Source organism: Homarus americanus, unplaced genomic scaffold (assembly GCF_018991925.1).
Source record: "Homarus americanus isolate GMGI-L3 unplaced genomic scaffold, GMGI_Hamer_2.0 scaffold41807, whole genome shotgun sequence".
NCBI lineage: Eukaryota > Metazoa > Arthropoda > Malacostraca > Decapoda > Nephropidae > Homarus > Homarus americanus.
The window spans coordinates 542,501-559,132 of NW_024717057.1; the positions used below are offsets into that span (position 1 = coordinate 542,501).

At 45.1% G+C, this 16,632-nt stretch overlaps 1 protein-coding gene across 1 annotated transcript in view; it reads left to right on the plus strand.

Annotated features, from left to right (window-relative positions):
* LOC121858788 overlaps nt 1-16,632 on the plus strand; it is a 197,763-nt gene that overhangs the window by 115,012 nt on the left and 66,119 nt on the right. The window contains exon 3 of the mRNA XM_042355423.1: nt 16,016-16,140. Coding sequence (XP_042211357.1) covers nt 16,016-16,140 — 125 coding nt within the window. The remainder of the gene's footprint in view (nt 1-16,015; nt 16,141-16,632) is intronic.

A 16,632-nucleotide genomic window follows, 5' to 3' on the forward strand; every position in this document is an offset into this window, starting at 1 on the left:
ACCTTCCCTCTCTCCCTTTCTTCTCATCTCCGCTCTCTCCTCTCCCTCTTTTCCCATCTCCGCCTTCTCTTATCCCTTCGTCCACCCTTTCCCTTCCCTCTGCTCCAGGTCTCCCACTTATACAATTTTACAGCGTTTGTGGTTTTTTTTTTGCTCGTGGGTCTTAACTTTTTTATCCAATCATTATTCTTCGATCCTGGCCCCGTTTAGCTGTCTCTATTTTTTATTCGTGTGTAGAAGGAATCACTTACGTGTCATTAAGCCTCCGTTTATTTTCTTCGTTGTCGATATTCGGAAAGTTTGAGATGGTATTGTTTTTTATGAGTTTTTTTTTTTTCTCTTAAGGTAGTTTTCTGAGCTAAATATAATCTGGTTTTGGGTATGTTGAGAATATTGGACACACACACACACACACACACACACACACACACACACACACACACACAAATATGCGTATAATCCTAAAGTAGAATTTCGTTTAATTACTCCATGTTGCCAAGTGAACGATGAATATACATTTATTATCACTGTGGGGGATCTTGATGCAACACGGCCACCATCTCCCAGATAACGAGTACTGGGGTGGAGGAGGAGGGAGGTTCTTTGTCGTGCTTCTGTGTGCTAAATTCCTCCTCCTTCCCCTCTCCTCCTTCCCCTCTCCCTCCCTCCCTCCTCCTCCCTCTCCCTCCTCCCCCCTCTCCCTCCTCCCCCTCTCCCTCCCTCCATCCTCCATCCCTCCCCCCATCCCTCCCCCAGAAAAAAATCACTATTATAACCCTAAATATTGATTAAGATATCACGTACATATAATTATAGTCATTTCCATCAGATGTTTTGAGTTTGACTGAAGAGAAAGAGAGACGAATCTGTTTTATATCAGCCCGTCCGTCCGCCCGCCCGTCCGTCCGCCCGTCCGCCCGTCCGTCCGTCCGTCCGTGATAGATTTAGTTTCCCATTCGATAACTTTCCATGGACTCGGTGAATTGATTTTATTTTTAAGTATTAAAGTTTATAACGATATGTTTGTTGGTTGAGGCAACTGCTGGAGGATGTTGCTGGCACGAGTAATCTCATCAAGTTATTGCCACTTTCTATCACGGGAGAGGACGAGGGATGTAGCTATATCCTGAACCTCTTATTCTAGTTTACGACATTTTTTCCTATTTTTTTTTCTTTTGGCTGTATTGATTAACCTTAAACCTTACCTCTCGTCATATGTTTCCTCTTACTATAGATATACCGTGTTATTTTTGTTATATTTTGATATGTTTATTACTGGAATATAGCTGTGGAGGGGGTTGGGGTGTTGCCTTCGACCTTTCAGTCCCTACGCGTGGGTGAATGTTATACCCAGATGCTCTTATTTTGATGGGGGTGGGTTTAGGGTCAAGGTCAAGGTCACGGCAAACACGAAGGACTTTTTTTTTTGTTTTTTTAATTTGTTTTTTGTTTTAGCGTATCAAAAATAGTAAGTTTGTCATTTTTTTTTTTTTAACCATCCCTTCATCTTCTCTTCCATCTATTCTCACTATCACCCTTGCTATCACACTCAACCATCCTTTCACTATCACCACACTATCACCCATTTCATCGACCTTCCTCCCTCCCTCCCTTCCTTCTCTCTCTCCCTCTCCCTCCCTCTCATCTCCCCCTCCCTCCCTCCCTTCTCTCTCCCTCCCTCCCTCCTCCCCTCCCTCCCCTTCTCTCTGGCTCCTCTCTTCTCTCTCCCTCTCCCTCCCTCCCTCCCTTCTCTCCTCTCCCCTCCTCTCATCTCCCCCTCCCTCCCTCCCTTCTCTCCCTCCCTCCCTCTCCCATCTCCCCTCCTCCTCCTTCTCTCTCCCTCCCTCCCTCTCATCTACCCCTCCCTCACTCTCACCATCATCCTCCCTCACCATCACCACTACAGGACCTACTTACACGGTGACAACAACTGTCATATTTATGGTGAAACGTCAAGAATGACACTGTAGAGGAGGCTTGTGTGTGTGTGTGTGTGTGTGTGTGTGTGTGTGTGTGTGTGTGTGTGTCTACGTTGTGGTGTGGCGCCTTCTGTTTGTCCCTCGGTCTGTCTGTCTATCTGTCTTCTCTCTGTCTGCCTATGTTCCGTCTCTATGTCTTTCTATCTGTCTGCATATCCGTCTGATTATCTATCTATCTGTTTGTCTGTCTGTCTGTCTGTCTGTCCATGCATTCATCTGTACGTCCATCTGGTGACATCATAACCACCCCCCCCCCACAACAAACTTGGCCAGTTAGGTTAGGTTAGGTTAGGTTTGGTTAGGTTAGGTTAAGTGAGAGCGTATTTAAAGGGCCAATATTGTCTAACTCTCTATTTGGTAGGGAATCTGTTATATCGAGGTTCCGTTTGATGTAAGACCTTCATTTATCGGATTATTTGGAAAGGGAAGAGTCTATCCGATTGAAACTTCCATTTAACGTACTTTATTAGGGAAGGGGGTGCGTTATATCGAGATTCCGTTATACGTGAAACTTCCATTTAACGGATCATAACCAATGAATCGGAGTTCGTTATATGGAGGTTTTGTTGTAGCTCAATTTTTTTTATGAGTACGATGGTTTCAGCCCTTGAGTACGATGATTTGAACCCTTGAGTACGATGATCTGAGCCTTTGAGTACGATGATTTGAACCCTTGAGTACGATGGCTTAATACCTTGAGTACCGTGACTATGACAATTTAACCCCCCAATGAGTAAGGTGTCTATGATGACTTATTTCCCTGAGTACGATGGATTAATCTCTCGAGTACAGTGTCTTAACCCCCTTGAGTACGATGGCGTAACCCTTTCATTTAGGATGATTTAACCCTCGAGTACGATGACTTAATCACACAAGTACAATGGCATCGTACTCTTAAGGAATAATTAATTAATCGTCTGCATCGTACTCAGGTAATTGTACTCAAGGGGTTAAGTTATCAAAGTGAGGAGATTTGGAATTCATGCTCAATAGAGTTTTTTATAATTTTGTTAATTATGATTTTTTATTGATCATTTAACTTTATATTATTATTATTATTATTATTAATGTAATGCAGTGGAGGTGTAAAAGCTTAACGTTTGTCAGTAACTTTTTTCCGCTTTCGTTTAACAAAATTAGAAGACCTTGAGAATTTACGTAACTTTCAAGAAACTTCCATTACCATCAGGAGTAAAAAAAAAAAATTCGAAATTAGTGTCAGAAAAACGTTGTTGCTCTCACGAAAAAAAGATGGAGGGCGGGTGTGTTACCATGGAGACTAGTTGGTGGTGTCTGGCTGGCGGGGGCAGGGGGTAGTTCCTCATTATTGTTATTTATCTCTCTCTCTCTCTCTCTCTCTCTCTCTCTCTCACCAGATTCAATCCACGTCTCTGTTTATTGATGTGTTGACGTTTTCATCGTGTGGTTTCACTTGTCTGTGTGTCAGGGTCCTCCTTTAGGTGAAAGTGTGGTGAGGCTCCTCACGTCTGTGTTCCTGCTGCCCCAGGTTCCCCCTCCTTCATCCCCGCCCCCTCAAGAAGGAATCTAATTGAATCATCTTTTGAAAATCAGCAATGTACTGAACAAAGAATTGGAACTTATGAAGCAGGAGGTTCGACAGACAGACAGACACATACATTGACGTAGGCTGACAGATGCGGACAGTCATTGACAGACAGTTACACAGACTGACAAATATTGATAGCAGAAATTAACAGACACACAAACTGAGACACACACAAAACACAGACTGACTTCAAGTAAACTTTTTCAGTTCTCCCTCTCCCTGTCTCACCCCCCTCCCCGGCCTTCCTTGTTCTGATCTTCCCCTCCGCGCCACTTCCTGCCCCTCCCCACCACTATTAAAAACAAACAAAGGAAATGAGTTTCCCTAAATAGGCCTTCACTCTCACCCTGGCCTCTGACCCAGTTACCCAGAAACTCCTTCACAAAAACATCAAAGATAACGAAAAAAAAAAGTATGGTGCACTATTAGTCTGCCGTGAGGTTGACCTTGTAAACGGAGCACCGATTGGCCTTCAAGTCAATAAAAATAGTGCAGGAACTAATGTTAGCAACGACGACACGGCGGCGACCCACGACCTACATCCACGACCTTGCACTCTTGATTTATGCCTACGACCTGCACTCATGATCTAAACATGACCTACACGCGTGACCTGTACCTACGCACACGACCTGTACCTACGCACACGACCTGCACCTACGCACACGACCTGCATCCGCTACTTACACGCGCGACCTTGATTTACACACCCAACTAATGTTATATTGTTACCGTGTGTTTCACCAAGGCCCGAGGCTCCAGTCTACCACCTTCTGACATTTAGATATTACCTTCCTGCAGAATTATCACTGTCCGCCTCATTCTCGCCGCTGTTGATACTCCTGCGTCGAGCTATTATCTCTGCTTCAGGAGACACTTCTTGAGACTGATAACTCCTCATAAACCAACGGGTGGATGTCGCTCACTGTCACAACACACAGCGATCGATCCTCCTGCTTTCATCTTGTTGCTTATCTTGGTGTGTAGTGTAGGTGCGAGTTTCCTCTGCCACTTCCTTTCTTTTTTTTTTTACTCGTTCCTGAACCTGACGTGTGCCACGAGGCCTTTAACTTGATGAGCAACATGCGAGGGGCGTCTGTTTGAGGCTGCAGCAAGGGTCGTTCTCTCCCATGTAAGATATAAACTCGCTTGGTAATTAAACCTGTACACAGAGAGAGGGAACACTTCCTCTCTCTCTTCCTCCTCTCGAGCTACACCCTAAGTCCTCTTCCTGGTCCTCGTCTACCGTACGCTGTCCCCCTCAAGATTTCTGGCTTAATTACACCTCTTCCCTTCATACTGGGGATCCCTCACATAGGCTAGAGACATAGACACTCGTACGCCAATCTCCTTGTGCTGGCCCTCACACGTCCTTTTCAGGAGTGGTCCATATAGCCTTTAGTTGCTGAAATCTCTTCTAAAATTCAATAACACCCTTTTATGGGGGTCATGGTCTTCCTTACGTCTCTTTTTACCCCATTCATCTTGTCCAGGGATCCCCCACTTTATTAACCCTTTTTGTCTTGTTCTGAACCCTTCTTTTCACTCCTTCGCTCAGACGACCCTTTCAGTTTGTCCTTGGCGCCTCCTTGTCACGCAGTTACCATTTTACCTCCCTTCTCCTTTCCTCATTCATATTTAATTTAACCTTAACTCTCCCACCCTTTTTAACCCATTTTTGGCTCAAACTTATTCCTCTCTTTTCCCACATTCCTAGACCCTACGCCCAGACGACACCACCCGTCCCTCCCCACCCTGTCCTCCCCACCCCCTCCTCCCACCCCACCCCTGTCCCTCCCCACCCTGTCCCTCCCCACCTCTCCCACCCTTCCTCCCCACCCCTGTCCTCACCACCCTTCCCCACCCCACCTGCCTTGTCCCTCCCCACTCTGCCCCTCCCCATCTTGTCCCTCCCCACCCCGACCCAGCCCCACCCACTAGATATAGGCACCCCTACGGCCCACTTCTGCCTACACGGAGGGCGGCATGGCACAACACTGCTCTGGGTGGATTCTGCGGTTACTTGTCTGGCTGAGGGCTAATAAAGTCTCTTTTACCACCTGTCTTCACTCTGTCTCAAAAGGCAGGTTGTACGGGGTGGCCAGACGGTGATTCCTCGTGTGTAAACAAAAGGGCGAGACAGTCAATCAGTCAGTCAGTCAGTCAGTCACTCAGTCAGTAACGGTGATATTTGAGAATTGGTTTAAGAGGATAGTTGTATTATTCACTTTAGAGGTATTAATGTATAAAACAAAGAGACCTAAAGAAGAGAGATGAAGAGAGATAAAGAGGATGCTTACGAATTGTTTCCCAGGTCAGTTGTATAAGCCAATGAGAGACATTTGCGTTGATGAAAACACAAGACATAGATAGACATAATAATTGCTGTGTTGTATGAGTTTTTTTTTTTTTTAACTGGGAATGACTTGTTTTCATGATTTTCGTCTCCCAGGAAGAACAACGATACAAGACGCAACCGAGAGGAAGAAATATTATTATTATTATTATTATTATTATTATTATTATTATTATTATTATTATTATTATTATTATTATTATTATTATTATTATTATTATTATTATTATTATATTATTATCATTATCCTGATTACATTGTTAAAAACGACCAAAAGAACCAATAATAAATAGACTTGTTCTTGGTGATCCTGTACTTTTTGTTTTGTCCTAGGGAAAAAAAACTATCCACCTGGTGTTACGTCACAACACACGATAATCATCATTTTCAGTGATCACTTAACCACTTACCCTTATATCATGAGAAGAGACAGATGAGGAAGAGGGAATAATGATAAGAATAATGATGATGATAATGAAATAATAATAATAATAATAATAATGATACAATATCTTATCATTATCTTCTTTATTCTCAACTATTTTCTAAACTATTGTACCAAATACACTCTTCCACCTCCTCCCCACTCCCTCCCTCCCTTCCCTTCCCTCCCTCCCCTTCCTCCTCCCTCCCTCCTCCCCTCCCTCCTCCCCCATCTCCCTCTCTTTCCCTCCCCCCCATCTCCCTCTCGCACCCTTTCCTTCACTACAAAAGATCCCACGTTAATTTTTCCCTCTTCGCCCGGGCATAGAAAAATGTGAATTAAGAGAATACTTGAGCTGTAATCTCTCGTTCTGCCAAGGACACGGGGAGCATTTTCCTGAGGACCTCCTGGACAAGAATAATGGCTTGTTTTGCGAGTCTTTTTTTTCTCTGCCACGTTCTAGGCCATTTTTTAAAGAGTTGGTGGGGAGGAAATTTGGATGGATGTTGGAGAGGGGGGAATGTTGAGGAAGGGTGGAGAGGATGTTGGAAGGGTGGAGGATGTTAGAGAGGAAGAATGGAGGGGATGTTGGAGTGGGGAAGTGGAGGGGGTGGAGGAGGAGTGTGAGTTGTGCAGGGGGTTAGAGGGAGGTTAAGTATTTTTCTGAGATGGGAGTGTGTGTGTGTGTGTGTGTGTGTGTGTGTCCTCTTCCGTCATTTGTATGCCTCTCTTCCTTACAGCCATTGTTTGCCTGCCAATCTTCAGGCCGCCGTAACTCGTCGTCCGTCCAATGCATGTCATCCGTCCGTCCGTCCGTCCATCCTCACATTAGTGTTGACACCAAATTGGCCATTTTCTGTGCGAGCCTTTACAAGTATTTTGGCTAGGTTAGGTTAGGTCTTGTTTATCATTGATATTTTATACACTCGAGTAAACACTTACATGATATGTCTCACTTAACGCCATTTAAAAATATCTTATCAACGTTTTTTTACCTAAAATTCAAGACCATTTTTTTGTCCTGGGTCATTTTGCTCAGCTCATGCCAGAGACTTGAATTAAATAATCATTCTGAATTACAAACTTCCTCAGCCGAGATAACTTTACTGACTAAATTATGCAAATTCTTTTATTCTCGTCAACCAAACTTTTCATTAAATAATTTTCTTTTTCATCTCCTCTGTCAAGATAATTTGTTCTGTCAAGATATCCTGTTCCCCGTCAAAACAACTCCGATCATACACCTCCTGACACACTGGACGTATGGGCACAGCAACACACACACACCTAGAGAGAGAGACAACATTTTCCGCCATCCATTTTAAGGATTTTTATCTCCCTTAGAATTTCCTGATCGTCAACCAACCTTTCGTGGAGGAGGAAGGGTGCCCTCCCACTCCTCCTCCTCCTCCTCCTCTTCCTCCCTCCTCCTCCTCCTCCCACCCTCCTCCTCCTCCTCCTCCTCCCACCCCCCATCCTCCACCCTCATCCTCTTCTACTTCCGCCTCGTCTCCTCTTTTTTTCAAGGTATGATTCGACCTATTCCTCCTTTCTTCCTTCCTTTTCCAGCACGTCATTCGTCCTCTTCCTTCTCCTCCCTCACTTTTTATTTCATTAATTCCTTTTTATTTCCTTCCTTCCTTTTTCTTCCTCCTTCCTTCTTTAATAAGTCATTCTAACTCTCCCTTCTCCTCTCCTTTTTCTTCCTCTCCATCCCGAAAGTCCTTCTCTTCCTCCTCCTCTTTCTTTTCCTCGTCTTCTTACTCCTCCTCCTCTGCCCGGCCGACACACCCCTCGTCAGCTCTTATCGTCAATTTCCCGCTGGTGAACGACCCACTCTCGTGTTGTACGGAGTGTTATTTGATTTTCACCCAGTGACAGGAACACCCTGCAGGAGGAACACGCTGCAGGAGGAACACGCTGCAGGAGGAACACCCTGCAGGAGGAACACGAGGAACACCCTGCAGGAGGAACACGCTGCAGGAGGAACACGCTGCAGGAGGAACACCTGTAGGAGGAACACGCTACAGGAGGAACACGCTGCAGGAGGAACACCCTGCAGGAGGAACACCCTCTGCAGGAGGAACACGCTGCAGGAGGAACACGCTGCAGGAGGAAACCCTGTAGGAGGAACACGCTACAGGAGGAACACGCTGCAGGAGAACACCTGCAGGAGGAACACCCTGCAGGAGGAACACGCTGCAGGAGGAACACGCTGCAGGAGGAACGCGCTGCAGGAGGAACGCGCTGGGAGGAACGCGCTGCAGGAGGAACGCGCTGGGAGAAACACCCTGCAGGAGGAACACCCTGCAGGAGGAACACCTGCAGGAGGAACACCCTGCAGGAGGAACACCCTGCAGGAGGAACACCCGCGGGAGGAACACCCTGCAGGAGGAACACCCCACAGGAGGAACACCCTGCAGGAGGAACACCTGCAGGAGGAACACCCTGCAGGAGGAACACTGCAGGAGGAACACCCTGCAGGAGGAACACCCTGCAGGAGGAACACTCTGCAGCAGGAACACCCTGCAGCAGGAACACCCTGCAGCAGGAACACCCTTAGGAGGAACACAGAGGAACACCCTACAGGAAGAACACCCTACAGGAAGAACACCCAACAGCTGCTGGAGGCGGAGGGAGATGCATCATAACAGCTGCTGAAGGAGGAGGAGGAGGGGGCCGCCATCACCATCGTCGTCGTCTTCCGTCCTAGTAACAACTCCTCTTCCCATCTCCGGTGTCTCCCCGCTGCCAGGCGATGCCACTCACCATAAAATCTCGCCCTTCAAAAAAATTTCACTGGAAAAATCTCGGCGTATAAACACACTCCAGACCAAAATTCAGGCTGAGAAAATCCCGCCAAAAGTCCGTTATTGCTTACCGATATAAAATGTCTCACGTTAATCTATACATAATCTCACTTTCACGTTAATCTATACAAAGTCTCACTATCACGTTAATCTATATATAATATCACTCACGTTAATCTGTACATAATTTTACTATCACGTTAATCTATACAAAGTCTCACTATCACGTTAATCTATATATAATATCACTCACGTTAATCTGTACATAATTTTACTATCACGTTAATCTGTACATAATTTTACTATCACGTTAATCTATACAAAATCTATCACGTTAATCTATATATAATCTCACTTTCACGTTAATCTGTACATAATCTTACTATCACGTTAATCTATACAAAGTCTCACTATCACGTTAATCTATATATAATCTCACTTTCACGTTAATCTGTACATAATCTTACTATAACGTTAATCTTTACGTAATCTCACTATCACGTTAATCCCAATTTTAATAATAACTTTACTAGATTTTCACAATAATAACATCTACAACACTTAGAAAAATTACCATCATTTACAACACCCTTACCATCATTTACAACACCCTTACCATCATTTACAACACCCTTACCATCATTTACAACATTTAAGATAACATTATTTCCAATAATTAAAATACTGTATTAACATAACTTACAATATCAAACTCACTCACAACATTAAACTTAACTTACATTATTAACATTATTTACAACTCTAACATTAAACTCGCACGCATATTTAACACCACTTACAACATTAACATCATTTATAACATCATGAACAAAATTCTGCGTTTATGTCACACAACCTCCCCTCGAGGCCTCTGTGGACGTGTCGGCACATCCGGCTGTGTGTGTTAGTCATTCACACTGGCAGCGGGCGGAAATATGTTGCGGGGTTTTCTTTTTAAATTTTGCAAATGGATTCGTGTGACCGCAGCTTAAATTTTGGACGGCACATGGAGCAGAGATAGACAGAGAGAAACAGAGACACAGACAGACAGACAGACAAGACAGACGTTGTTTGTTTAACAACTTTATTGGCAAGATTGGGGTGCCATTAAAGTTTATAGGGTCAGCGGAACAGTGATTGAGGACCCTCGTCTGCAGAGATTATGAGACCACATTTTACAGTCTTCCGAGTGAGTACATCCAATAGGTTTGTTCTGTGTCATAATACAGCTTCGGTCGGTTGAACTGGAATGTCGACAATACGTTTGTGTATCATTATATTAAAGACCATAGGTTTTAATACTCTTCATTGGGGTGTGCCAAGCTCAAATGCTCTCATTCTGGTACTTTTGACTTTCGTAAACAAGACATAGGGGATACTTTGACTAGTTGCTCAAGTATAATGTTTATCACCCTTCGAGTGAACAAGATATTCTGCAAACCTGTCTGTGTGCTGTGCCCGGGCATAAACCCATACAGATTAGGGGCCAGTTTGTCTTTGACTTGAAACATGAGATGGTTGAGAACAATTCTTTCAAGGACTTTGCGCATACAAGATGTGAGATGGTCCTGAAGTTTGGAAAATTGGCTTTAGGGATTGGTACTATGTATTCTTGAGTCCATGTCTTTGGCAGAATACCCTGTGTGAGGCTCATTTGGTACAGGTCAAGCAGTGGGTAGTTAAGGACTTAATACAACGATCTTAAGGTGCTCTAGGCTATGACATCCTCACCAGGGGAGGATGATTCACCTTTCCCCAAAGCTGTTTGTTAGTTCGTGGTGACTTATAGGAAACTGGTCAGTAAAGTCCGGTGTGGAACAAGCTATTTCAATACTGAAGACCCTATTAAGGTGTGTGGTGGTAAGATATTGCTGTAATGCTGTATGTCAGGAGGCAGGAAAATGATTTGTGACAGAGTCGAGGTCACTGGTCTAATAACATGTTAGTGCAGGACTGTGGTGAAATTGGGCTGAGGTAATGGCATTCAATTTTGTTCCACACTTCTGCTTGAGTGGTTGTTCTAGTAAAACCCTTTAAAAATTTCTCCCAATAAGTTGTTCTCATCTGATTTTTTAGTTCACGAGAGGCTCAGTTGGCTTTGAGGAATGCCAGGAAGTTAACACTGGATTGGTTTTGCTTATAAGTGTTGTAAGTTGTTGTATTTTCTCTCCTCTGAAGAGGATAGGGTCATGTGTCCACAGAGTGGTTTAGTGCCGCCCCCCTTCCTCCTTGACTTAACCCAGATGGTATAATAATTATGTGGTAATGACATTTACAAGATCATAACAAAATTCATCCACTGTCTGACACACACACACACACACACACACAGACGCTCTAAGCCGACGCTGAGCCATGTTGACTGTCACACGAATTATGACCGTCTTTGTTGTTGCTGGTGATGGTGGTAATGGTAACATGGCGATATTTACAGCCCCACTATCACCTACCGTCTCTGCTGTTACTGCTGCTGATATATGATATGTATCGATGACAGCGATGCTAATATTCTCCAACTTCCGAAGAGTCTGCGAACGAAATTGTGTGGAGTAAGAGTGTACAGTATAATACCTCGGTACCCTTGAATTTATTGATTACTTCCGTGTTGACATGTTGGTCGTCACAGCTGGCGGCGTTCCGTTGGTTGTTGTTTCTGTTTGTTCTACTCTCGTGTAAACTAATGATGCGTGAGACAGGGAATGGACTTAAAGGAAAATTTACTCGATACAGAAACGGGTTTTGTATATACGTATTCTGGTGTTCTGTGATAAATGGGATTTTTTTGTGATAATATTGGTTTTATGTTTGGTTGTGGCAGTTGCTGTATACATCACTTATTCACTGACGGAGAAAGAGTTTTTTAGCGCTAAGATTCACTCATATTTATGGCACTTTTACTCATTCATAACTTCAATACATCACCAGTTGACGTTATTTTCACATACCTGTACCGCCGGAGGTGTTGGTGTCCCCCATGGCACTAAAGGGGTGTTCCTGGACCCACGTGTATGTACAGTAGTGATGGAACTCTAAACCTCTCATATCATCAGCTGCATCGGGCGAGGATTATCAGGATGTGAAATAAGAAATAAAGTGGTCGAAAGATAAACATATTTCTGGAAACTGAGACCTCGATATTATACTGTTTATAAAGTGATTGATGTTTTGTTGGTATTGGCCACATATTTTGACAGTGTGTGTGTGTGTGTGTGTGTGTGTGTGTGTGTGTGTGTGTGTGTGTGTGTGTGTGGTGAGGTACGCCATGACAGAATAGTTTTAACCCTTCATCCTGTTTATTTTTACGGGTGAAAATATTCCCAATATGCCGGACAATGTTTTTTTTTTTAATCCCTTTAATTATTATAGTGGACATTGTATCCTGTGTAGAGAGAGAGAGTATAAAGTGAAGGTCGCCCCCATAAAGTGTTAATATTTCACCTGACTGACATTATTTTCTCCTTTGTTGTCTCTGCTGGGGGAAACCGGCGCCTGAAACCAATGGCATCTACACCATTTCTGTAGTAACCTGAACCACTTTTAACCTGTAACAATATTTATCACGGTTCCACCCCACAATACATTCAGCTGTACGAAACATAACTAAAATCCTTACATAACGAAGTATTTACCCTAACACTCACTCACCAGCACCCTGACACTCACTCACCAGCACCCTGACACTCACTCACCAGCACCCTGACACTCACTCACCAGCACTGCACACCACTCACCAACACCGTGACATACTCACCAGCACCGTACCACCACCAACACCGTGACACTCACTCACCAGCACCGTGACACTCCACTACCAGCACCGTGACACCACTCACCAGCACCGTGACACCACCACCAGCACCGTGACACTCACTCACCAACACCGCCGTGACACTCCACTCACCAGCACCGTGACACTCACTCACCAACACTGCACCACCACCAGCACCGTGACACTCCACCACCAGCACCGTGACTCACCACCAGCACCGTGACACTCACTCACCAGCACCGTGACACTCACTCACCAGCACCCTGACACTCCACTCACCAGCACCGTGACACCACTCACCAGCACCCTGACACTCACCTCACCAGCACCGTGACACTCCACTCACCAGCACCGTGACACTCACTCACCAACACCGTGACACTCACTCACCAGCACCGTGACACTTCACTCACCAGCACCGTGACACTCACTCACCAGCACCGTGACACTCACTCACCAACACCTGACACTCATCACCAGCACCGTGACACTCACTCACCAACACCGTGACACTCATCACCAACACCGTGACACTCACTCACCAGCACCGTGACACTCACTCACCAGCACCGTGACACTCACTCACCAGCACCGTGACACTCCACTACCAGCACCGTGACACTCCACTCACCAGCACCGTGACACTCACTCACCACCAACACCGTGACACTCACTCACCAGCACCGTGACACTCACTCACCAGCACCGTGACACTCACTCACCAGCACCGTGACACTCACTCACCAGCACCGTGACACTCACCACCAGCACCCTGACACTCACTCACCAACAACACCGTGACACTACCACCAGCACCGTGACACTCACTCACCAGCACCGTGACACTCACTCAACACCACACTGTGACACCACTCACCAGCACCGTGACACTCACTCACCAGCACGCACACCACTCACCAGCACTGACACTCACTCACCAGCACCCTGACACTCACTCACCAACACCGTGACACTCCACTCACCAGCACCGTGACCCCACCAACACCGTGACACTCACCACCACCAACACCGTGACACCCACTCACCAGCACCATGACACTCACTCACCAGCACCGTGACACTCACTCACCAGCACCGTGACACCTACTCACCAGCACCCTGACACTACTCACCAGCACCGTGACACTCACTCACCAGCACCGTGACCTCACTCACCAGCACCGTGACACTCACTCACCAGCACCGTGACACTACTCACCAGCACCGTGACACTCACTCACCAGCACCGTGACACCTACTCACCAGCACCCTGACACTCACTCACCAGCACCGTGACCTCACTCACCAGCACCTGACACTCCACTCACCAACACCGTGACACTCACTCACCAGCACCGTGACACTCCACTCACCAGCACCTGTGACACCACTCACCACCAGCACCCTGACACTCACTCACCAGCACCTACACCACCAGCACCCTGACACTCACTCACCAGCACCTACACCACCACCAGCACCCTGACACTCACTCACCAGCACCCTGACACTCACTCACCAGCACCCTGACACCACTCACCAGCACCCTGACACTCACTCACCAGCACCCTGACACTCACTCACCAGCACCGTGACACTCATCACCAGCACCGTGACACTCACTCCACCAGCACCGTGACACCTCACTCACCAGCACCGTGACACTCCCGCTCACCAGCACCGTGACACTCACTCACCAGCACCGTGACACTCACTCACCAGCACCGTGACACTCTGCTCACCAGCACCGTGACATCTGCTCACCAGCACCGTGACACTCTGCTCACCAGCACCGTGACACTCGCTCACCAGCACCGTGACACCTGCTCACCAGCACCGTGACCCACCACCAGCACTGCACACCCACCACCAGCACCGTGACTCACTCACCAGCACCGTGACACTCACTCACCAGCACCGTGACACTATCACCTGTGGCCCTATGTTTGCTTCAGCTCAGTGGTAAATCGAATTGTATACTGCCTCGTTCATGAGTGACGTGGTGGGGGGGCGATGGACTGGGTTATAGTTTTGTCGTGATTGTTGTTGTTGTAGGTTAGTTTATTGTTGTTGTTGTAGTGGGATAGTTATTGTGTCTTGGTGGTTGTTGTATGATAACTGTTGTGTGGTGGTGGTGGTTGTTGTTGCTGTAGGGTAGTTATTGTGTCGTGGTTGTCATGACACCTGACCAAACCACACAACTACGGTGACTCCCCCTTCCCCCACTCCTGATGGCCTGTTATTGGCTTTTTAACCACGGGAAAAAGTTACCTCTATTTTTTTTTCAATTTCTACAGCGAGATTGTTTTTTTTATTTAATTGTCTAGGTTCATGTGTTTGTATATATGTCAGCCTGTGTTATTTCATCCAACAATATCCTAAAATATATCAATTATTACATGAAAACAATATAAACGGTCTAGGTATATACATTGTTTATATTCATATATGCTACGAAGATTAAGTGCATGCATATTTATTTTTTTCTGTACAATAATTTTGCTGATGTTGGTGATATGTCAATGTGATTTGTTCTAAAGTATTGCAATTTTGTGGCCTTGGGAATTTTCACGTTGCAGTGAGTTTCGTGAATATTTAAGAGTTACGTCACTGACCACTAGTGAATGTGTTGTAAGGGGTCACATATGTATTGATTTGTTATATCCTTATGTGTATTATTGTTAAGGACTTGCACATTAGATTCCACCATTACTTGCTACCATTGTAATAACCTTTCACCATTATTTAATACCATTGTAATAAGCTTTCACCATTATTTAATACCATTGTAATAACCTTCCACCATTATTTAATACCATTGTAATAACCTTCCACCATTATTTAATACCATTGTAATAACCTTCCACCATTATTTAATACCATTGTAATAACCTTCCACCATTCTTAATACCATTGTAATAACCTTCCACCATTCTTTAATACCATTGTAATAACCTTCCACCATTATTTAATACCATTGTAATAACCTTCCACCATTATTTAATACCATTGTAATAACCTTCCACCATATATACTGTACTACCATAATATATACAATATTATCATAACGCCTCACAGTATTACTAAGCCCTGTGTCCCTGGTTTTACAGCTCGGTGAAGGAGGGCGGCGTGGTAGTGTCTCGGCCGCCGCTGGTCAGGAGCCGTACGCTACCGGCCATCGTCGTGCCCGGAGTCACAGTCCTCCAGACAGCACTCGATGCTTCCGACCGACGAGGTAAAGTACTCACATTGTCGCACATTTTTATAATTATAGTTATACCTTATTACACTCAGCCTGTTGTACATTTTTTAATTACATCTTGGTGTACTCTACAAACACATACTGGTGAACTGTATGTAATAGCTATTTGTCCGTTTGTTTTAATGTCTTGTCTTTCTTTGAGTATATGTGTGTATGGAATACGACGTGAATCTCTTAAATAGTTTTTGTTAATGCCTGGTTTACATGATCATACTCCTTAAACCTGATACATACTGATGAGCTACATGTATAGGCTGCTGTATTATATCCCATATTTATCTTGTGGCTACGTAAAAGTGATGTGAACGACTATTTTATATGCCTGGTCTTCAAGCTAAATACATTCTGCTGACTTGTATGTGTCCCTTATTTTCTTAAGTCTCTCTATCATGTGTGTATATAAAGCAAAGTTAATTAGATGTTAGTGTTCAGTGCCTGGCTGACAGCTTTGAGGGGACGTCAGCG